General features: G+C 43.9%; 2 protein-coding genes and 1 non-coding gene across 4 annotated transcripts; all 3 read right to left on the minus strand.

The window, feature by feature from the left end:
- Window positions 1-5,268: 5,268 nt before the first annotated feature.
- On the minus strand, window positions 5,269-10,692 carry slc25a3a (solute carrier family 25 member 3a). Of its 2 annotated transcripts, none has more exons than XM_006808348.3 (8): window positions 10,555-10,692; window positions 9,951-10,113; window positions 8,091-8,215; window positions 7,471-7,650; window positions 7,031-7,212; window positions 6,374-6,546; window positions 6,095-6,205; window positions 5,269-5,718 (listed from the first exon to the last, which is right to left on the minus strand). In XM_006808348.3, exons 2-8 carry the CDS (start codon window positions 10,090-10,092, stop codon window positions 5,558-5,560), a joined length of 1,074 nt encoding a protein of 357 aa, XP_006808411.1. In that variant the 5' UTR covers window positions 10,093-10,113; window positions 10,555-10,692; the 3' UTR covers window positions 5,269-5,557. The 2 variants fall into 2 exon arrangements, with proteins under 2 accessions (XP_006808411.1, XP_006808410.1); XM_006808347.3 differs by lacking the exon at window positions 8,091-8,215 and adding an exon at window positions 9,077-9,201 and having other exon boundaries at window positions 10,555-10,691.
- Window positions 6,762-6,961, minus strand: LOC118455774 (small nucleolar RNA SNORA53). Its single transcript, XR_004844257.1, has one exon. It is a non-coding gene; the product is annotated as a small nucleolar RNA SNORA53 (small nucleolar RNA).
- A 2,153-nt stretch (window positions 10,693-12,845) lies between the features above and the next one.
- tmpoa (thymopoietin a) lies at window positions 12,846-23,215 on the minus strand. The gene is made up of 6 exons (XM_006808349.3): window positions 22,722-23,215; window positions 18,694-18,811; window positions 18,255-18,380; window positions 16,850-16,977; window positions 14,143-14,243; window positions 12,846-13,748 (listed from the first exon to the last, which is right to left on the minus strand). The coding sequence occupies exons 1-6, from the start codon at window positions 22,959-22,961 to the stop codon at window positions 13,394-13,396; spliced, it is 1,068 nt and encodes a 355-aa protein (XP_006808412.1). The 5' UTR covers window positions 22,962-23,215; the 3' UTR covers window positions 12,846-13,393.
- Window positions 23,216-23,692: the final 477 nt, after the last annotated feature.

Here is a 23,692-nt window from a genome sequence, read left to right on the forward strand (position 1 = left end):
GAAACTTGTTCTCTTTAAGTCAAAGGAGCTTGCAAAGAAACTACGATGACTACGATGACCTGGATGACTGAGAACCTTTACAGACATATTGTTCTCTTGAACACATATGATAAAGGTGGTCTAAACTTTCTGGATTTTAGCACTTTAAACAACACATTTATCATTAATTGGGTAAAAAAATGTACAAAAATATCCCAACTCCACTTGGAATGTTATTCCTCTCCTTGTGATAATTACACTAGGACCCGGTCCACGGACACAGCTTAACAATTATATAATTTCATATGTCCGTTATTAATAGTCGAATCTTCAGTCCTGTATTGTGGCTTGCTGAGAATCCATGCTAGCAGGGGTGGGACTTTATTTTGATGGGCATATCATGCGGCCAATCACATGCAAAGACAGACTGGGAACATACCACTATGTAAAAGAAGATAGGGGACAGCCGGGAGCCCAAAACTGATTTCCAATGTTTCCGTATGTTTTTTTTATGTGTAATATCCTTACGTATGTTGGTAAATAGACTTCGGTGAACAGGGTTTACGAAGGGGTTATATATAAAATTTAAAAATTACCTGTTTTTCAAGTATCTTTATAGCTCTGTATTATTATACTTAGATTATAACCAATCCGGTCCTTTTTGTCCACTTAAAATATGTTTACAGAACTATTTTTATATTTGTTGCAATTTCCGCTGTCCTCTTGGACTTTAAAAAAAAGACATTTTTAATGTCAAGATTTTTTTAATTGGATAAATAAAGGATATATAAAAGTCACTGCCAAATACTGATTGTGGCTTCTACCTTGTTACAGGATTGTTGTTTGTGGCTCAAGATGATGAGGGATACATTTGACATATGTTTCACGTATTATAGACCAACAAGTTATTTATAGCAGTTTAAATACGAGCAATCAGTTTTTGGCAAATACCGGAAATCAGTTTTTGGCAGGCGATCATTTTTGGCACAACACCGGATTTAAATGCAAGCATCTCGGGAAAGAGTAAAGAAACGAAAGAAAACATAAAATGAGCAGCATCTGGCTAAATTTCAGTAATATTGTTATTGGAAACCGCAAAGCTGAGTGCAGACTTTATAAGACTAGGAGCTGGATAAAGTCATACCCGTTTTTCTTTTCAGCTATTTTCCATTGTGCAGGATTCAAATTTGTCCAGGCCTTAAACCTCGTATCTACCTAGTAGTAGCAAATCCATAAAAATAGTTTGGGGGGGGGGGGGGCTTCTGACAATACAGAATTAAAAATGAGCTTCCTTGAAAAAGACTAAAGTGACAGTTTAGTATTGAATATTACTTAAACTATATACAAAGTGTCTTTGAATGGCAGAGATGCAGAAATGTCTGCATGTAGCACACAGCTATGGATCAGTGTCTGAGTGTCTAAATGAGTCTCACAGGCCTGAATGTGCACTGCTAAAGATATTTCTTAAGAGTGATAGGTAGCCCATCATGTAAAATGAGTTTGACACCCCTGCTCTGGAGTAATCAGCTTTAAGTCTGGACCCCAGGTTGAGCAACTCGAGGGCATTCAGAATGGTTCCAACTCCTTTGTTGTCATGAGGTGCATGTAGCTAAGGAGGTAGAGCAGATCATCTGCTAATTAGAAGGTTTTCTCTTCCTTCAGACAAGGTGAGTCAAGTTAATGCTACAGAGCTCAGCTTTGGTTTAATCTTTGGACAGGGTGCGACAGAAATACCCAGTGCCCTAGTTCAACCATTCACGTTGGCAAAAATACTGCTAATGTAAAATAACACTAAATGATAAAGTTTGTAACAATCCATATACACTTGTTTTTTAGTCGTTTGCAGGTTATCTAATATGTTTTTTTCATAGGACACATTACAGTGTTCAGTAAAAATATTTTAAAAACTGAAATCTTTTGGACTCTAAAGTGCACAAACACTTTTTTAAAACTCAAAACAGAAAGAGAGAAAGAAAGGAAAAAAGCAAGTTTACGGGGTCCTCGGTGCATGATCTGCCTGTCTGTGTGGACTTGGCGCAGTGCAATGGAAACATAGTTGAAAGTGGACCTGATAATGAAGGCTAAACCCTGACTGTCCCTGATGGAGCCCACTGCTATTTCCATCAACGGTGGGACGTGCTGGAGATGGAGTACTAAAATAGGCCACACATACTGTTCAAGCAGCATGTGCAATAACCCTGTTAGCTTATCAAATCAATGGATTCTTCGTATTCTATCTAAACGTGGAAATTACTGGAGCGATCCACCCAAAAAGAGGAGATGAGTAAACCGAGCGTCTGACAAACCTTTTTATCCCCCATAGTGTTGATGTTTTATTCAATCATTCACAGATGACAGTGTTGCCTCACAAACAGGGAACACATAAATAGACTCCATTTCCCATGACCCCCGGCAACCTTATCCTGCCAGGCGGCCCTGTTGTACCCACTGAGATGCAACCTTTTCCCAATAGAAGACAACACTATTGCTGCCGGTGTAGAAGCTGCCCATTTTGTGGGCAACAAATGGATTGTAATGACACCATCAGTACAACAGCACACTGTGTGTGTGTGTGTATGTGTGTGTGTGTGTGTGTGTGTGTAAGGGGGAGTTTCTGTGACCCAGGCCAGGCTCAGGCCCATTAGATGAGCATCAGGTAAATCTGCTAGGCGCTATCATTTCATTTGTGACACAGTAGTTCCTTTTAACTCAGTTTGAAATGCAGTGTCTGATTTTTATGTTCCACAGCTCTACTACATCATTTTAGCAAATGCACTATTAGGATCATGAGGCACAACGTGAGCGTATGATAGTGGATGCATGCAAATGTATCTGCAAAGTTTAACAGGAAGCAGTGGCTCCCTGGTAATCCAGAAACAAATTAAAAACCCTTTTCCTCACATAGAAGGTCTTGAATAATCAGGCCCCATCTTATATTCCTCAGACCTCACAGTACCATATCACCCGAGTACAGCACTATGCTGTCAGACAGCTTACTTTTGGTTCCCTGGATATTTAATAGTAGAATCAATCACTTTTATAGAGCAAAAAATATAAAAATAAAATTCTAAATTGTCTTTCTCTCTCTCACACACACAAAACTGTGTCATTTGTACTAGAAAATAGGATCTATCGGTAATGAACAATATCTATTGCACAATACCAGCTTTTGACTTCTACATTAGCCATCAACCACAGTCTGAGATGAAGACAATGGAATAATTGATTACATGTTATACTATAATCTCACACCAGCATGCAGAGAGGAGGTGCAACAGCTAATGGACCGGTGTAGAGTCAACAACCTGTGTCTGAATGTGGACAAAACAAAAGATTTCAGGAGAGCACGGAGAGATCACTGTCCACATAACATTGATGGAGCATCTGTGGAGGCTGTCAAGAGCACCAAATTCCTTGGTGTCCACCTGGCGGAGAACTTCTCCTGGTCCCTCAACACCAGCTCCATAACTAAGAAGGTCCAACCACCTTCAGCAGAGGGACTATCTAAGCATCCTGAGCAGCTGGATCACTGTCTGCTATAGTAACTGCACTGTATCGGATCACAATACCCTACAACGGATAGTGAGAATAGCTGAGAAGATTATTGGAGCCTCTCTTCCCTCCATCATAGACACCTATTACACCCACTGCATCCACAAAGCCACCAGCATTGTGGAGGACCCCACGCACCCCTCACATACACTCTTCACTCTGCTGCCTTCTGGCAAGAGGTACCAGAGCATCCGGGCTGTCACTGCCAGACTGCCGAACAGTTTCTTCCCCCAGGCCGTCAGACTCCTGAACACTGAGTAAGTTACTTTTTGTACAATGCTCAGTTTCTACTGTTGTGTCTATATCGTTCTGCTGTCTGGTGTTGCACTCTTCTTGGTGTTTTGTTTATTTGCAATTTTTGCACATTGAACTTTGTAAAGTCCTGTGTTGATTGTCTGTTATATGTCATATGTAGCACCATGGTCTCGTTTCACTGTGTACTGTACCACTGCACATGGTTGGAATGACAATGAAGCCACTTGACTTGACTTGCTTAGGGAGGGGCAGCGACTGGGTGGCGTGAGGGGGGGGGGGGGGAAGACTGGACGAAGATGTGCTCTGGAAGCCAGAAGTTATAATAACTAATAATTAAATGCAGAGAGGTGTATAAATACCAACAACAAATAGTAAGCAGGTCTCATAGGCACAGCCTATGGGCCTACTTCTAGCCAACTAGAAGTAGAGGACCGCAGTCCCAACAGCTGAGTGATTAAGGTAAAATTAACGTGGTAAAAGAGTAAAATGAATGCCTATGTGACCATCAACTATGGCTAATAGTGTGGCTTTTAAAAGAAAAGGCAGCTAGGATACTTGTAATCATTTAACTTTACACTTAAATTGTCAATAGTTTCAAATTTAAGGTTGTGGGGTATGGTAATGAAATGGCCAGGTTTATATCTGCTAAATAAGGATCTTTCCTGATGCTCACTATAATTTTTTGAAGGAAAAAATAAATAAATCAGAAAAGGTCTGTTCTTCAGCATTAAAGTGACAATGGTCAATTTTTCTACTACTGCACAGCAACTGTTGATAATTGGGGAACTTCATTCTAAACACTGCTTATGTGTGGCCAATTGCATTGTGAGTTCTCTTCCTTTGGGCTCTGCCCTCCAGTCACTTGATTCAGAGAGTGAGTGCATGAAACTGCAGCAGTGCTTGCGCAGCATATTGAATGGTTTGTGTGCATTGCTGCAGAGTTCTGCAAGGGTAGGTTGTTGATTGCATGAGTAACAACAAATGTGGCCATCAAATGAAGTTATTTGCTCAGATTATATCTTTTCCTCCCTTTGTACCCAAATATAATTCCATAGCATTTTTGGTGGGAGAAACATCCCTCTCAACTTTTTCAGCCTGAAGGTGGAGTAAGACCTCCCTCTGGTGGTACTCTAAAACACAGGCCCACCAAGAACACCTTGAACAGTGAACAAAGACTAGTCAGTCATCTCTAATTAAAATGTACTGATCTTCCAGTGAGTGTATTACACTATGCAAACAATTGACAGAAATCTGGTTCTCCATGCTGATGACCTCAGGCAACTCAAACTAGCAGCATATGATGCATCACAACTACACCACCTTAAACCACTGCAAATTTCAGTGCAATATACAGAACCTTCCCAGTTATAGCAGTAACGCTCATTTAAAATTGATATTCTCGCACAGAGCAGATGCACTGTGATAGATGTTGTATAACCTTAAAAACAAACGCTTGAATTCAAAGCAGAAACAGACAACAGGTGTTTTCCAGGAAATATTTAATTAGAATTTCCAAATATTCTAAGGACAGGAACTGATAAAACCAGACTGATGTTTCTACAGAGAAAAATTATGTCAGACCCTTGATCAGCCAAGAGTGACGGCTCCATCTTCTCGCCCGTTTTGCTTTTAAATATACATGAGAAGTAGCACCCCTGGGCCCTGAAGAGCAGCAGGAGCTGAGGACATAAATACAGTGGCTGCTGTGTGCTGTAGGGATTTGGGGGTTTAAATGTGTTGCTTCTGGAGAATGCAGCTCAGTGACAAGATGTTATTCTGTAAGACCAAGCTTCTTCTTCAGGGACTCGGGCATCTCAGGTGGAGGGGGGCGTGGCAGGCGGAAGTACACCTTCACAGAATCGTAGATGAACCACTGTAGGGCTGTCAGAGTACCAATCATGATAATACGGGCAATAAGACCCTTCCACACACCTGAAAGAGACAACAGTCCGTTATTCCTCACCTCACAAAACAGTGGTTCAGGTCAATCAAGTCCTACTTCAGTAGACACAAAAGCTACTTTGCTATCCACTGAACACAAAAATGTGCTAGACACAAACTCATCATTCAACCCTACTTGAATGTAAATCAAGTACAGGAGGTGAGCAGTGTAAAAGTGAATTGTTCACAAAGTTGCACCCCTGAACCCCTGAGACACAACCGAGGCCTGATTGCAGGTATGCCATGACTCAAACTCCTCCCACAACATAGGAGCTGCTGAGAAGCTCTGCTCCTCCAGCAGTGAATGGTCTTAAACCTCGTTTCATATCACTGCTGCTGAAACAACTGAAATAATGTTGGTACAAACCTTTGGGTCCCAGCCTCTTGAGGACCTGCATAGCAGTGCTGCCCTTCTCTTTGTTCAGCACAGACACGACCGAGTCAGCAGGGTGGGACACGATGGCACAGAACACACCAGCTGCACACAAAGCAAAGAGACATTAGAAACCTCAACCTTGATTTTCTAGCCTTAAACAGCAAAAATGATTGGAGTTTACTGTGCATGCTACAACTAAAGGTCTAATAGTTGCTCAAAATACATGGCAGCATTTAATCAACATCAGCAGGGAAACATCCCCAAACTCACCAATGTAACCAGCCGTAAAGGTCACGACCAGCTGCTCAGGTTTGCTGCACTCACTGCGGGGCTTAGGAACAACATACTTGTAGAGCAGCTCCACAGTTCGCTCAAAGCAGGCAAACTTCATCATGGTGTAGGGGATCTGCCTCATCCACAAGGGAGCCACTCCCTTATAGAAACTGGGATTACAGGCAAAAACAAGGAATGAGCTCAGAGACACTTGGCACTAGAACTTCATATAGAGATAAATATCCCCTAATTTTAAAGTAAGTTTTAGGCTCAGGTACCTGTGTAGCTTACACATTTTGCTGGTTAAATGTAAAAAAAATAAATAAAAAAATCAAATCAAATCACTCCAAACTGTCTTCCAGCTCTATGCAGAGACTATGTCGAATGTGTCCGTCCCCCAGGCTCGCTGCACTGGGAGATCCCTGCCCAGTGACAGGGTTGCCAGTGCAGCAGACGGGCTGGGGGACAGGTAGACTGTTCTCACACGCCAATGACTCAAGCACCTCCAACTGTACAGCCAGAAAGCTGCTGAGGAGCTCTGCTCAGAGAACAGCGCCCTCCAGAGGTGGATCTAAGGAGCGTGTTAGCATCACAAACTTGTTCTCTGTTTAATTATTCAATCCAGTGCTACCACACGTTATGGAACAAACTTACGCCCAGAGGCCCTCCTCTGCATACATCTTGGGGGCACACTCTCTGAGGGTGTTAGCATAGCCTGGCTGGGTCTGGATACGGACTTTGGCAGCCTCCATTGGAGCCAGAGCGATGTCAGCGAAGAACTCTGCGCTAGCTGAGGCAGCCAGGTACAGGGAGGTTCTCCACAGGTACGTATTCTCCTGTTGGTCATACAGTGGGAGAAAATAAGAGTAGTCCCAAGCAAGTCACACACAGCCTACACTCCATTTGCACACATGAAAAAGGCAGTTCAGATTTCTCCAAAATAATGTGACAACTCAGAGCAGCTTCATGGTCAATACACGCTCAAAGGACTCCTTTAAACTCATCCCATCTTTCTTCTATAGACCAGAAGCACGACTCATGCCCACCCTGCTTTGGCAGGAATTCCCAGTCAAGCGTCCAAAAGTTCCACTCACCTCTCCTAGCAGGTCACTGTAGAGGATCTTGAACACTTCATAGAAACCAAACTTGCAGAGTCCCTGCATGGAGTAGCCAATGAAGGTAGGAGCCCAGCCCTTTGCCAGACCTCTGACACCATCTTCTCTCAGCGTTACTGCAAATCCATTGCCAATGCTCTTGTATTTATCAGGATTCACCTAAGGAACAGAAACACTGGCATGATCACCATATCAGCTCTGAACACAGGGGTTTTAGGGGTAGTGTTGTCTGCAGGTAACCAGCACCAAAAGGCTGACACTAAGAACATACTTGGACTGGAGACGTCTGTTTTCATGTCAGGTTACTGTTAATAACACTTATAATAATGCTGTGTGAGGGCAAATAGAGTCATTTACTGTTAATTAAACTTGTCCATTTCTGCTTTGCTTGGTTTAACAAGCTCTTGTACACTCAGGATCCACATTCTCAAGAAGCAAACAGTTGTCTTTGTTTGTTCAAAGTCACTTCAACTCAATGACTGATATTTATTTTAAAATATACAATAATTTGTAGGCTCTTTGCTAACATACTCATTAGTTGAAGGTTTGAGAGGCTGGCGTAGATGCTGGCTACTGGGAGGTTCAGCTTCCATACAAACCTGCAGACGGCACTTGACAAGGTCGAGGGGCACCACTGCTGTGTGTGTTAGGCCGCAACTCAGGATACCCCCAAAGCCACACAGAGCATAGTACTTTGAGGAGCCAAACTCGCAGCTGACTTCCTCTGTGGTAGAAGGGAGGGGACAAAGACATGCAGCATGCAAGGTCACATGCAACAGGACAAAAATCAACAAAAACAGGGCCAAGTAATGGAAGGAGTCACCACTGAAACACCAAATAAGTGTGTTTTGCTCCAGGTCGCAACTGTGTCAATTCAGTGCCAACACCCTTCCATTATGGATGCCTCTGTCACCAACATGCCACCAATCATTAGGACAGTATGATCAAATCACTGTACAAATTCAGTATGAGCGGTCAGGGACCACAGTAATGTTTTGCAGTTAGGCAGTTCTCTCTCCTCGTTTACCAGCTCCTGCTTTTCTTAACACACTTCAAACTTCCAACAGATCGTCAATATGTCAGTAAGTCTAAAAGAAATGCAAAACATTAGCAGGATCCCCAACTGATTAAAAACATGGTCTGATTAAACTGAAATAAAACAATATTCATTTCATTGGAATGATTACACACAGCAGAGAAACTGTCGTATCAAACGTACGGCTGTCTTTGCAGTGCTGTTAATGAACAGTCAGTGTGTTGCCTAAGCCAAACTCAGCTGTGTGTAATAAAACTCAAAAGAGAAACTGTTCTCCCTCAGGTCGGTCCTTCTGACCTTCAGACACTGGTCCTCTTCAGTGGGTGGCATTCATTTAACAATAACGTGAAAAATCATGCAGGTATGTTATGATCACTCCAACATGTCAGATTAATGGGAACTAATGGCAAAAACAGATTCACCACAACTATGCTGGTGACATTTCTCCCATGGAAAGGTGCATAAATTTTTTTTTTAAAAGGACAAACAGAATTATGGGTAAGTGGGTAAGTGGGCCAAAGACGATGGCAGCAAGCCGCAGCGACAGACCTGCATTCGGCATTTAACCAGATCGAGGGGAACGACAGCTGTGTGTGTAGTGCCACAGCTCAGAATCCCACCAAAGCCACACAGGATGAAATACTTCTGTGAGCCGAACTCACAACTGTCTCCCTCTGAAGAAACACAGGACAGACTTTAAGAACAGGGCAATATGAACTCAGCATGACTGAGTCTGGAGCAGTGAGCTTATGGAAAATTTGTCATCCATTTTTCTCTTACCCAAAGAGCTTTTTACTGCCCATATCATTTAACTAGGAAATTAGATATTTTGTCTTCCAAACTTAAACCAACACTAACAAACTTAAAAATTGCTGTTTCTGTTTCAAAAACAAATGATCCAAGCTTGGTGTCAAATGGCTGGGTCTAGACTTGAGCAGGGAAGGAAGTTCAAATCTTGTACTGAAACTTGGTTCTCTGAAAACCTGTTTGCAGACTGCAAGGCCCCAGATAAGAACACTGTTGTACTGTGTACCACAGCCATTGCGCCATCTGCCTTCAAAGGTGACCCCTGAGCAGCTCAGAGTCAGGGTCACATTCATTTTTGTTATAATTAGCGTTCAGAAAATCCTTAAAGTGTGTCAAACAGCGCATTGCTGTGCAAAGGCTGAGCGCTGCTGTGTCCTTCCGTGTCCTCCACGGGCGGCCTGTATGCAGGGCAGGCCCGATTGCTCCAACATCATCATCCAACAGTCCTCAGGACCACCTAACCCGTACATAAAACAAATCGAGTACACGTGCCTGCTCAAATAGTAAGTCCAACTACATATAATGTGCGAAAGTAGTTAGCCGCAACCGGGTACATCTGCTCAGCTAAGCTAACGCTAGCCTTGCAGCGACCTTTCGGAGTCTCGGCCGGCTTTACCGTCTACGGTGGCAGCTGCTGCCAATCGTCGGCTCCTCTGGCCCTTATGGCTCTGGAGGGGTTCTTCCACTTTCTGCAGGGTGAAGAGGGGGGCGCTGAACGGGTTGGCCCGGGCGATCTGCGTCAGTGTAGTGGGATACATGGTGGCGTCCTGCCGGCGGAGCTGCAATGAGAGACAAGGTTAGCGTGAGCTGAGCTAACTGCTAACACAACCAACCCACTCGCGAGAGTGGGTCACGTGCTGCTCAGCTTAGTTTGACTGTCAGCAGGAAAATCTTGGCTTAATGACCTCAACGCAAATACCTAAACTACAACAGTTATCTAACGTTAATAAAAGTCGCCGAAAGGTTACCAACCAGCTGTACATGAGCTCAAAATGCACGGCAGGCTAGCATTACACCGGCTTTAACGACACGGTAAAATGCTATGCTACATCAAGCTAACGCGACCGAAAGGTGGAGTGTCTGCGCTTCACATTAGAGATAGAAATAAAATAAACCCGCCTTTCAACATGAATCGCGGTTTGACAGTTACACGTCCATAACAAACTAATCGCCATTAATTCTTTCCTCTGTTCTCTCTGAAGAAGAAAAGCACGACTCACTTTCAGTGTCCTAAGATGGCGCCTCCGCTTCACTGTAACCGGCTGCTCGAAGAGGCCGAATGACCTCGCGCTAAAATGATTTGTCCTTTCGTGACGTCACCAATAGTGGGAGGTGGGGCACAACAAGTAAGTCTTCAGTCGTCACCAAGGCGGTTCTTGTCGAGAGGTAAGAGTGGGTAGTTGAAACACACTGGACTGTCATATTATATTCAACATTCAGGTGTTTGTGTTCTATAGAGTGACTTCTAATTAGAACTGTGAGAGGAACACCTCTCATAGTTTTAATTAGTTCTCAAAGGTCCGGCTGGGTAATGCTTTGCTCTAAAGGTGTGATGAAGCCCCTTTGGAAGTACTGACATCTGCTGGTCATTCGATGTACAGCAGCCCTGCTGTGATAATACATGTGGGCTACAAACACAGTGGATATGTTCACGTAATTATGTATCAGTTGCACAATACTCATGAAGTCCTGTATAATTAAAAAAAATAAAAAAAATAAATATATATATATATACATATATATATATATACATATATATATATATATATATATACATATATATATATATATATATATATATATATATAAATATACCGTACTTTCTGGACAATAGAGCGCACCTGTATTTAAGCCGCATCCGCTCTATTTTTAAAAAAAATTTTAAAAAAAAGATATACAAGCCGCACCCAGCTATAAGCCGCAGATATCTATGATGAAAAATTAGATATTTACTGCATGTACAGAACAATCTTGTACTGTAAATGTACATGTATGTACCTGAACAGATTCTTTCCGAACAATGCCTTTTAACACGGCAGCAACTTTGCTAATTAAAACGGAACAGAACCAAGAGAAAATAACCGCTATTTATTTACCTCCATTTTTCCTGTATTTGAAACCACAAGTCACTTTAATCATCTTCGCTGAAACCCATGAAGTCGTCTTTTTCAGTGTCGGAGTTGAACAGGCTCAGAAGCGCTTCATCACATCTGTCTCCATCAGTCTCGCTCTCCGTGTCACTGTCATCCTCCGGTGAAGTTGGCTCTCTAACTTGCATCATAGAAACTTCTTCGTGTGGTTTCCATGATGAAGTGGCGAGGATTTGAAAATAATTACCAGTTGGTAATTTGTTGTGCGTGTTCCATCTGCTAAAGAAAAAGTAGCGTGTTCTTCTTTGCATTGATTTTTCATCTATCTTGTTTTTTATTCTAATTCTGGTTAGAGTCCCCCTAGTGGTGGAAGAAAAATCCACAGAATAGCCGCACCTTTGTATAAGCCTCATGGCTCAAAACCTAGGAAAAAAGTAGCGGCTTATAGTCCAGGAAGTACGGTATACAAACAAGACCCATAGATCCCAAACAAGACCCATAGATCTTTGAACTCCTCCACCTGGGGTAGTAACTCATCACTGACCTGAAGCAGGCTCTACACCCTTTTCTGGGTGTGAGCTTTTTCCTGGTCCTTCTTTCAGTCCTGCTTTATTTTGACGGTTAGTTTAGTTATGCAACTTTGAGTTCTCTCCCTGGTTTACATTCAGTCTGTATTCATTTCCCCAGTCTCTGTTCAGTTATCATCATCTCTGGTTCAAATTCCTGAAAATATCCACTGTGTGACCAGCACAACAGATACCAAGGCCAGGGTTATTAGACAGTCATAACCAGACAGTGACCTGTCATGACCAGAAACGCCTCTTAACATTACAGCGGTTAAAAAGAGTTTACAGTTATGTATGTTAGGTACACTATAGATTTCCCACTGAAGCATAATTCAGCCATTAGACTGCATAGTTATAGTGGAAGGCACTGTAAGTGTTAAGGAGTAAGACTGGTTTTCTCCTGACCTTCCAGTAACTGCTGACAGTGCAATAATTGTCAGTAGTTACTGAATAACTGAAGCCTTTCATTGAACTGCCAAATAAACACATTGGTCCTCTCTTTCTGGGCGGACACGTGGCAGCACTTCTGCTATCATTTGTTTGTATTTAACAAAATAAAAGTGCAGACATAAGTGTACACATTAGTTTTTGACTCTCTCACTGAACTACACAGCCTATCCCTCAGCATGTCTGCTGCTCATATTGCCTTCATATTAAATCAACAACACACAAATCCTGCCTAACAAAAAAAGTCACTTCATTAGCATTATAGTTCTTCATGTCAGTATATGGGCCAGAAGTAGGAGTGGCATGGGCCGCGAGTGGCCCCCCGGGCCCCACACCCCTGTTCTACAGTATTGATCAGAATTTCATTAAATTTAAGAGAAAATGTAATACATTGTTTGAGAAAATGTGTTTGGGTATAAAATTTTATTAGAAGAGAAGATTAGGAAAATAGTGGGGCAGGCTTTAAAAAGCATTTGAACTATAACAAGAAGCCTCCGTGTCTCAATAACAAAGATGGTCCAAGGTACAAACCAGAATAGCAGCTTCAGACTCTTAAAGACTGTTAACAACAGAGATACTAAGGCAAATTTTGAAAAGTTACAATCACACACACATTCACACCATGCAAGTACGACTAAAAACAAAACGACGAGGCTCCTGTGTCTTTGAAAGCTCCTGTGTGTTGATTAGTGACTGGCTTCGTCATCACCTGAGGTCCTAGCTTAAGGACGAACCGCAGACAGGGCTGCTGGGTGCTTTCACAATGAGTGTCATTGAAATTTACTTATCTTCTCCATAAAAGCTTATTCAGAAATGAGGGCAAAAAAGTAGAATAGTACAAAATCTGTGATCACAGCAAAATGTAAAGAACACTTAACACACTTAAACATTAATGAAACATGAACGAGTTAAAGCAGACTAGGTCTTCTTCACCTCTCAGTCTCCAGCTGTGCTCTCTATGCTGTGCTACCAGCAGCCACCTCCATGTCTGAGGTCTGAAATGGGTTTATGGAGGTGGTCTCCATGGCCTGGTAAACGAGGAAGAGGAAAGTGGCCACGATGGCCAACAGGAAGAGCTTTATCCACAGAGACATGCTGCGCTGTGCTGCTTGGGTCTGCCCTGCAGGCGGGAGGCTGGAGGAGGTGGTTTTGGGTGGCAGGCTGGATACTCTGTTTACTGAGTAGCTCTGAGTGTAGGAGGAGATGCTGGTCTTGGTGGCTTTTGGAGAGAACAGGCGGCCATCACTCCACAGATCACTGGATGTCACAGGGCGCCCTGCTGCTCCTCGGATGGGCCGGCGACAGGTGGCACTACAAGAGAAACATTTAAGATTTAACATTCACAGAGACCTCAGCTCGTCATGTAGAGCAGATAATGTACTGGACTTTCCACTGTTCTGAGTCTTGGTCAATCCAGTAACTCCTGTCAAAAAAATCCTTGTTATGACAGCACTTACTGATCCTGGCCATGCCAAGTTAAAAGACACTGTAGAGACTTCTGCTCCACTTACAATGCCATGGACTAGTATTTGGCCCCTTCACACTTGTTAAAGTAGTAATTTTAATATCTTTTACTTTAGCTCTGGGGTTCATGTCCTGCTTTCTGTGGTGTCGACTTTAGAAGATCTCTGAATATTTATTTTACTGCAGGCTAAACACATCAAACTTCATTTCCGGTAAGAAAAGAACAGCCGACTGCACTTACGTGATTCCCGTTGGACCGCTCTGGTCATTAAGAAAGAGCTCCTTCAGGACATCTTTCTCATCTACTTTTAGGGTTTGATCACTGGCTGCGATTTTCTCCACCTACACAGACAAGAGAAATCAAGGTTAAGCTGGGAAATGAACACACTGTTGGACAGTGTAGATGCACAGCCCAGCATCTTCACAGGACTGTGTGTGAACAGAGTGTGCTCACAGACTGGGTGTCACTCTGTCACAGAAGCAGCCTTCTAGAGAGGAAACAGCACTGCGGACAGCTGAGTAGAGTAAAGTGCCGGCCTTCGATCCAAACTGGTCCGACATGGATCCGTGAAACTCTGATGCTCAATGAGTGACATATTACTCAAGGCTAACAATAGAGAGGCGGAGCTGAAGGTTTTAATCCACACACCGGTGGAGTATCTAAACCAAACTGACTTTCTGACATTTATTTAAAAGAAAGTATCTTATGGTGTGTTATTTCCTCTAAAAAATCCACAACATCGTGTCCTCCTCTGCCACTCACTTCTCCCCCCTCGATGCCTCTCTTGGACATCGATCTCCTCATTTGGTGCTGTCGCAAATGGAGCACCACCCGCATTGCCTTACTCGGGACCTTTCAGCAAAACAAACATCTGGCTGAGTACCACGGGACTCTGGTCCCAAGTCCAAAACAGGCCAGCGAGTGTGCTCGTCTTCTCAGATAGACTGAGCCTTGCTTTATTCGTCCTTTTGTGGTTAAATCAATTCTTAATCTCTCAACTGTCTCGAGTTATCCAGAAATGTGACGATCCACAACACTTTCCGTGTCTCCTACTTCAAACCGGTTCATTTCAGAGGGCTTGAGAAAGAAGACAACGTCACCTCTTTAGGTCTGTGAAGAAGTTTAAGTTCTCATCAAAGAGGCTGCTGGAGAGTCCCAGGCCTACAGCTGAACAGACAACATTGTATCCACATGATGGGTATAAAGGAGCTGTTATTAATTGACCTTTATAAACCCTGTTCATGCCTTTGCAAAGGTTTTAACTTCCTTTTAAATAAATCTCAGAAAGTCAGTTTGGTTTAGATACTCAAATGATTTTTCACAACATCTGCCACCCTCAGCCTGCTGCTGGCCTTCATCTGACAGAAAGTAAAGGACCTCAGTCTTTCTCGTAAAAGGGTTCTGTGTTCTTAATGAAGTCCCGTTAATTTGTCAGTGGAACCGTTTGAAATTCAGATTATCTGGTAGCAGCATAAACCAGATTGACTTTGAATTTTTTAAATGAAGAAAAGGAGATGGTTGTTTTATTACTTCAGCAGGAGGAAGTAAATGAAGTGAACTGTAACAGAAGACCACACTATATTCATTAACTTCACTTAATCTGATTACAGAGCAATGAGAGAACATCATTATTCACAACTGTACTTACTGAAATCATGGCAACACTGGTAGAAATGAAATGGAAAAACACCTCAGCAGGTGCATGTGCAGTGCCTGAGCAGCAGGGGGTTCTGTAGCTACAACCAGCAGCACAGTATCAGATCACAGCACTCACATGAGATGACTTCACACTGCTGTTATTTCTTCAAATGAGTCTGGCCATGTTGCTCTTTAAGCAGCTTTGACTGTACAGACAAAGCGGGGAGAGGGCTAAAAGTGGACTGCTTCAGGTGGCTCCAGTAAACAAGGACACAAACAGACAGATATCACAGGCACTGTGGAGAAAAGCAGGTGCTCTTTTAATCCACATCATGTGGTTTAAGTGTGACTAGAAGCAAGCTGATCCACTGAAGCAGTCTCACACTGAGTGTGAGTGAGTGCACTCGAGCTTCGAGGATGAAGAAGATACCATGCCGCGTCAGAGGAAACTGTGATTAAAGGCAGCTGCAGGGGTCCCACTATATTACACTTACTACATCTGCATGATACGTCACAATGATCTGCTTCTTGCTGCCACATACAGCTTTGATCGTCTTGTCACAAAATCCAAAAAGTCCGGTCATTGGAACCATTCCACTTTCACTGATAGAGGAGCAGGGAGTCCTGTTCCTGAAGCAAAGACTTGTGGGTCACTTCCACACTTGTACTTTAGTTTTTCTGGTGCAGTATAAATTTAATTTCATATTCACGTAAGTCTTTTCATACATGAATAAGAGCTCTATGAGAATTTAGCAGGTAAATTTTCAGCAGTTTCTCATATGTAGCACAGAGCAAGAGATACAGAGCCTGGTTCATTACAGGCCTTTTAAAGGACGCATGATGTGGTCCCTCCGAACTCGACACACAATACCTGTGGCCTTGCTCTCGGCTGGAAGCCTAACAGTCAAGAAAAACAGACCCATTAAAAACATGAGAACCTCTCTGAACGCACTTTCCGCTACAGTGCATTGACGGCATACAAAGTAAACATGGGTAAGAGCAGATTATCAAGTAACGGACACCTAAGAGCCTCTTTGGGACTCCCCTCACCGCTTAGCCCGTTTCCAGGCGTGACACAAACAGAGTTGCAGTTTTAAAGAGTGACCAGCAGTGGAATTCTGAACGGCCCGTGTCAAGCTGCTGCCGTCACAGACGAGTGGAAGCCATCACAGGGGGCCCTGGTGAGTAAGCGACACACAGCTCTACTAACACAGCAGCCGGGCACTGACACAGAGCACCAGACATCCCTTTGTTCTGCTGCCAGAGTGACAGGTCTGTTCTCTGTAAGTGCGGTGAACACCCGTCTTACCGCAGCGTGCTGGCTGCTGTGGCTGCGAGTGGAGATGACCGTCTTCTCTCTGCTCCTCACTGTTCTCTCAACCACAGGAGCTGGTTCTGGTTCCTCCACAGGCTCTGGACCACCAGCTGCAATCACCTCTGGCAAAACGGACAGTCACACAAAACACTATTTAAAACATTTAATACATTATTTATTTATTTCCAATTTCTATTCATTATTGACACATTTAATTCATTATTTAATGATGTATCTCTTTAATTCATTTTGGCACTCCTGACCCTGCTGCTGTGTTCATGAATTAATTTTATTGGTCAGCCTCACCCATCAAAGTCAGGGGGCGGGGTTAACAAGACAGGTCAATCCTAGATAATCTGATTGCTTTGAACTGGTGGTAGAGATGTCGCTAGCTCTGCTAACAGCTGACAGAGTGTACCGAGCGCTCAGCCCTGTTGTTCCAGGTTAACTGTTTTTTACATTAACTGGTTAGATTTTGTTACATTGTCAAAAACTTGTCCATTATGCTGGCAGTGTCCAAGAATTCTTTACCCCCTCCCCCCTGCAATGGCTCTGCGCCCATTCTTAGGGCATATAGTTACTACCTGAACTATATGCCCTAAGAATGGGCGCAGAGCCCATAAATCACATAGAGCTGCATCAGGTGACCCTAGGTCTAGGCTACTGGAGGATTCCCATGATGCACTGAGTGTTTCTTCTTCAGTCACATTTTTCATTATGTGTTCATACACCTCTCTACGTTGAATCATTAGTCATTATTAACCTCTGGCTCTCTTATACAGCGTCTCTTTGTCCTGTCTTCCTCCCCTAACCCCAACTGAACGCAGAAGATTGCTGCTCCTCCCTGAGCCTGGTTCTGCTGGAGGTTTCTTCCTGTTAAAAGGCGGTGTGGCCTTTTCATTCTTGCCAAAGCACTTGCTCACAGTGGGTCATATGATTGCTCTCATTTTCTCTGTATTATTGAAGGCTCTTTACCTTGCAATGCTGCAGCCTTGAGGCAACTGTTGTTGTGGTTAAAACTGAAATAAAACTGAATTGAATTAACAAATTGACAACACTTTTTTTTCTTTATCTTTGGAGTCTTGGGAAGCTCCAGATGGTACGATCCCAGTCTGTATTTGATTGTGATATAATTGTGCCCCTCAAAATAAAGCCCCACCTCTGTCTGCATGGTTTCCCAGCAGGGCTGAAGATTCAGGCCATCAATAAATGACATATGAAATTATCTTGCACCCCGGATATAATTGTATCAGGACATACGTTTGACATCTGTTCTACACACAACATCCCCTTCATCAACACACAATATCACATTTCTCATATAGGTGATGAGGGAACATTTCAAATCCAAGCACTCGTGCAGCAGCCCTGAATGAGCTGCACCGTGGATCCTTCCTACCGTCCTCCCTGTCACTGTAGAGGTCAGACTCTGAGCCTACGAGCATCAGCTGTGGTGGCGGAGGCCGTGGAGGCCCTTCATCCAGCAACTTTTGTAGCTTCTTCTCATACAGCTTCCGGGTGGATGCTGGGAGGACAAGACAAGGGTGATGTTGTAGCAGTGAAACCAACCAGGTTAATCCAGTAATGGGAAAAGTATCTGTCTCCTTCCTAATTTTTTCAAGTTTCACTACAGCTCATAGAATAAATGCTGTTTGCACACAGTCAAGCAATCTCAGCAACCTTACTGACGACCAAAGCAACAAAGTTTTTGGTGCAACACCCTCTTTGCAACCAATTTCACCCTGGGACTGTCTGCATCTGTCATTTTACAAATGCGCAGTGAGTGCAGTCTCTGTGCCCACTACGGTGTCTGCAATGGTGAGCAGGTTTACACTCACCCACAATTGGCCCCACGTCTAGTCCACGCTCGAGCAGTTCATCCCTCAGGCTCTTGTCGCTCAGCGCAGTCACATCAAGCTCAGTCGGTCGAACCTTGTCTGTTTTCCTGGTGGCTTTCTGTGGAAAACAGCAGGGCAGCACACAAAACAACCGATCAGAGCCAGAGCGGAGCCAGCGATAGATTTTTTTAGCCTGAAGGCAAATAATCACAAAGTAATGACTGACAAGAGTCACCTAACAGTTCCATTTTCACATGAAGGACTCTTCACTCAAAGAACCAGCACACACACTGCTATGTTCACCAAGCCATCAAAAAAAAACAAAAAACTGCAACATACTCAGTACCAGCATCACACAGACACACACACCTACAGCTGGAGTAGTTAGCGTGCATCATGTTAAACTTTAGGACTGTCAGAGGTCAGTAAAGCTGCTGATTCAACAACACTCAAATATTAAAATGTTACCATAAACATTAACACTAACCATTGACCATTCCGATGTTTCCATGTGTTTTTATGTATTTGTATTGGTTAACAGACTTTAGTGAACAGGATTTACAAAGCGCTTATACATAAAATAAAGAAGTTACCCGTTTTGCAGGTACCTTTATGACTGTGTGTTACTGTACCAACATGATCCCTAATCCAACAAATCTGTTGTTGGTCACTTAAAATATCTTTGTACATCTATTGTTATATTTATATATGCTTCTTTCTCTCCCTGAAGCTGGTTTTATGGTCAAAGGTAGCGCCTCCTCTCTGCCTGCAGACAGCTCTGTGGTCAGATGGAGGCAGTGTACAGTCTGTGGGCCACTCTGCTCGTGTTGTTGGTAAGTGAAGTTCTAAACCTGACAGCGCTGAAGTGAAACTGTGTTAGAAACAAGGGAACATGTCGCTGCAGTCACTGTCTGTGCTTTTAGTGCTGGATTTCTTTCTTTTTTTTTTGCAGTTCTCTCCCTCGTGCTGAACCCTACTATCGCTCCTTCTCTATTCTGGCCCAACATTTTGAGACAATTATGTCATCTGGTTCAAGTGACGTGTAGTCAGGATCTTGGAAGACTGCACAGGAGTGCGTCTCAGATGGGTGAAAAGCCCTCTCCCCCCGCTGTCCACCCGGAATAGTGTAGCAGAAGGACCTATATTAACTCATAACACGGGAACTCATGTGAACAACAGAAGTCAAACTGCAGAAATTTTCCAGAGCAGAAAGGTGCTTACCACCTGTTACGTTCTGGATAACACTGCTGTCACTGCACATAAGCAAAGCCTTTTTCAAAAATCCAGGAGCAGTATGCAGGAAGATTCGTTATTTTATGAATACTTCATTCCTAAACCACCGTTGAGCAGATGTGAAAACTTACTCATGTACACAAACGCGTTCTTTAATTTCCTGAAAGGAAGCTGCCACAGGGGAAATATTTAGGTAGGAGAATGGGACCGTCTGAAGATGCTGGAGGCGCTTCACCATAGTCTGAAGTTTTACTTAGCAGCCGACAGGAAATTACTTGTGAGGCCAGCATAGTGGCATGATGCTGTGTCTCCTAATTAACAAAACTAAAGGCAGCTCTGCCTTGGAGCAAATCAAATAAACGTACAATAAATATGTTGCTGAATGCAGCAGTGACATCATGCTTCTGAAGACTTAACAGGACAGTTGTCGATAGCTTGTTGGTGGACAGGAACCCTCAGCTTTCTTCTTAGCTCTGGGTTAAGCACCTGTGACAAGTTAGGCGCTACATGGCTCCAAAGGAGCGTACATGTGTGTGTTGAATGCACAGCTATAAAAATGTGACTCTTGGTTACTGAAGTAGAATTTATGGTCATGCAAAGCGACCACATTCGCTGTCCACTGTACTCCACGAACTGCCGTCTGTCTGCAGAGGAAGAGCAAAGCTCTAACATACAAAGAGCTGAAGTGAAACTCTGTATTAGAAACAATGACAATTGTGAAACAGCTGGATGTGAACCCAGCTGTTTCACAATCACAGCAGCAGCTCCAAAGACTGCAAGAGTGGGAGGAGGAGGAGGAGGAGAAAAGTGCCTCTGCAGACCACACCCTGGCCTTTACAGCCATAACTGAACTGAAAAGCTCACAGCTCTGTGGAACAAACTCACTGTGGACTCTTAGACTGTTCACAGAGTCCTGGACAGATGCTCACACATTCCTCACACTTTACAACAATCCATCCAAATCTCAATCAGACCAACATCTAATCTGAAAACACGAAGCTTTGCAGACTCGAAGAGTCACAGCGAGTATCCTCTTTCATGTCAGTCACTGAAAAATGTCAGGAATTCATTTTTGGGCACCTCCCTTTGCAGCCTGTAATCCCTCAGGTATGTGAGCAGCAGCTTTCACGAGATAAACGGCATCAACACTCTAGTGCCAAGACACCAACTATGCTGAGTCTGAGCATGAGTTCTTCCTTGCAAAAGCATTTCCTCAATGTTCACCATAATAATGCAAGCAGCTGCAGGAAAACATCTGTCTGCTCCACCACCTAAACCATGAAACAGCACTAAACACTCACTGCAAGAGCCACAGCACATGGTGGCTCACAGTTATAATAATGGATTGGATTTATATAGCGCTTTTCAAGGCACCCAAAGCACTTTACAATGCCATTATTCATTCACTCTCACATTCACACACTGGTGGAGGCAGCTACAGTTGTAGCCACAGCTGCCCTGGGGCAGACTGACAGAAGCGAGGCTGCCATATTGCACCATCGGCCCCCCTGGCCAACACCAGTAGGCGGTAGGGTAAAGTGTCTTGCCCAAGGACACAACGACCAGGACAGAGAGTTCAGGAATCGAACCAGCAACCTTCCACGGTCGCCCCCAGTTAGTGGATAATGTTATTTCATGCTCCAAAGGAAAGGCAGAAAGTAAAGCTGAAAGCTGCCTGACATCTGGCTGATCCAGTACTTAACACATCACCTCTGCAATCATTATACTCTTATTGAAACATCAGGCCCTTGGACAACATGGAAATGTGTACTTTTTATAAAACTACATACTAGTATCATCTAGTACTGCCTGTAGTTTTAAAGTGGGCACACATCCCACTCATTTTAAAAGTGGAAACGTGTAAGATGCACTGTTTCTGTTACAACCTGAACTGATCATCAATCTGCGTCGCAGCCAAATTCAGCTATTTCATGAGAAACCCGCTAAAAACAGGCTGGAGTGCCAGCCTCCACAAGGGACAAAGCGGGAGGGCTGCTTCAGGAAGGATATCCTGCAGACTTCAACACCGCCTCCTGGTCTATAATAAAATGCAAAATAGTAGTGTCACTCCTGTTTTCAGACACTTTGCTCTGTCAGACCTGAACAGACATCAGTTCGAACACCTGTCAGTTTGTCCCATTTCATCCTCAGCATCAGAACAAATCTCTTCCTGACTGAGTGCATGGCTGCCAGCTCCTCTAACCTCAAACTCTTTATCCCACCTACAAAAACGAGTAACCGTTGTGCACATGAGCGCGCTGATGCAGAGCTGAAAACTATCAAAAGGCTCTCGTTCCAGTTCAATGTAGTCGGCAGAAACCTTCATTCACAGACCTGTGTCTGTGTCTACATCTTTTTTGTGTGTCTGTATCGGCGCTAAAACTTTCTTCTGCATCACGATGGAGAGTCCCCAGCTGCTGCTGCTGGGGGGGTTAGTAAGGATGGGGCTGGAACTGAAGCAAAGAAGGAAACTCTGTGGGGAGGTGAGACCTGTGAGACTGATTTGTGGGAAGTGATCTGGATTTGCTCTGCGATTCATTCACGAGACTGCCTTAATATACTTTCCAGCGGAATGACGTTTCCAGTTATGTCTGTGAGGAGAGAGCGCACGTTTCAATGTGAGCCGTGTCTGATGAAGCGACATTTCAAGCTGATGTGTTCTGAACATCCGAAACTATGCCGCGAACATTTACAGTAGTTAACAGACGACGAGTTCAGAACGTGGATTTTGGTGGCTGCGTAATCCTGGTGGGTGTGGAAGTGTGCAAATGAGACGGGAGTGGGAGAGCACTTACTCTACCGGAGGAGCGGCTGGTGTCAGGCAGCGCGGGCGGAGGCAGCTCCTCGTCGCTGGAGAACGAGTCCGCAGCTGCAGCCGCGGGGCGTCTGCTTTGGCCGGACAGCTTCGTAAGATACAGCTGCACGTACACGTCCTTCGTGGGGTTGCCGCTCGGGAGCTCCACGTTGTGGGCCAGCAGCTCGCTCTTTAGCTTCTCCTTGGTGAGCACAGAGGGGTCGTCCAGGTACTCCGGCATGTCGGCGAGAAGACGACCGGGCAACGGGTCAGCAAGTAACAGCTAGCAGAAAACAGCGGAGCCGCTGATGGCGGATCGGGCAACCAGCGCCGCCCACTGGACCGAAATGGCAGAGTAGTGTGTGCTTCAAAGAAGCACGTGGATATGAGCTGCTGTCTATCCTCTCGCTCCCTCCTCCTCTCGGGAGAAGGAAGCAATTAAAGTGGGAAGAAATGAGGAATGCTGCACGGTCCTGACCGGAAGTGGCAGTTGGTAAAGCCCACCTCCTTCCGCTACAAGCTGGGACTGATCAGAGCCAGAGGCTCAGTCACTGCGCAGAACTCATGCCCAGTGAAATCCAGCTCTTCATTCACAGACTGCTCACTGAGAAACTGGATACATGAACACCATTAGATGTAATATGATCATGTTAGACATGAAGATCCTTTTGGGTTCTGTCACTGAAAATTTGCTCAGATGTTACAGTTATGGATATTTTTGTGCTTTCTAGTTCACACCTGATGATCAGCTCTGTTGCAGAAGTCAGCCAGTGCTACATTATTTTATAGATTTTATTCTCTGAACCTGATGAACTATTGTTTACTCAATACAAAAAGTGTAGTTAGCAGAGAAACTCCCAGACCTTCCTCACCAGTTATGGTTATGTTCTTTTCAGCATCTGGAGTGTGTATTTACAGTAAGCCTGCACATTTGGCAGGTGCGACGGTCAAGAAATAAAAGCTCAAAGTCCC

Source organism: Neolamprologus brichardi, chromosome 15, assembly GCF_056152115.1.
Source record: "Neolamprologus brichardi isolate AB-2024 chromosome 15, ASM5615211v1, whole genome shotgun sequence".
NCBI classification, from domain to species: domain Eukaryota; kingdom Metazoa; phylum Chordata; class Actinopteri; order Cichliformes; family Cichlidae; genus Neolamprologus; species Neolamprologus brichardi.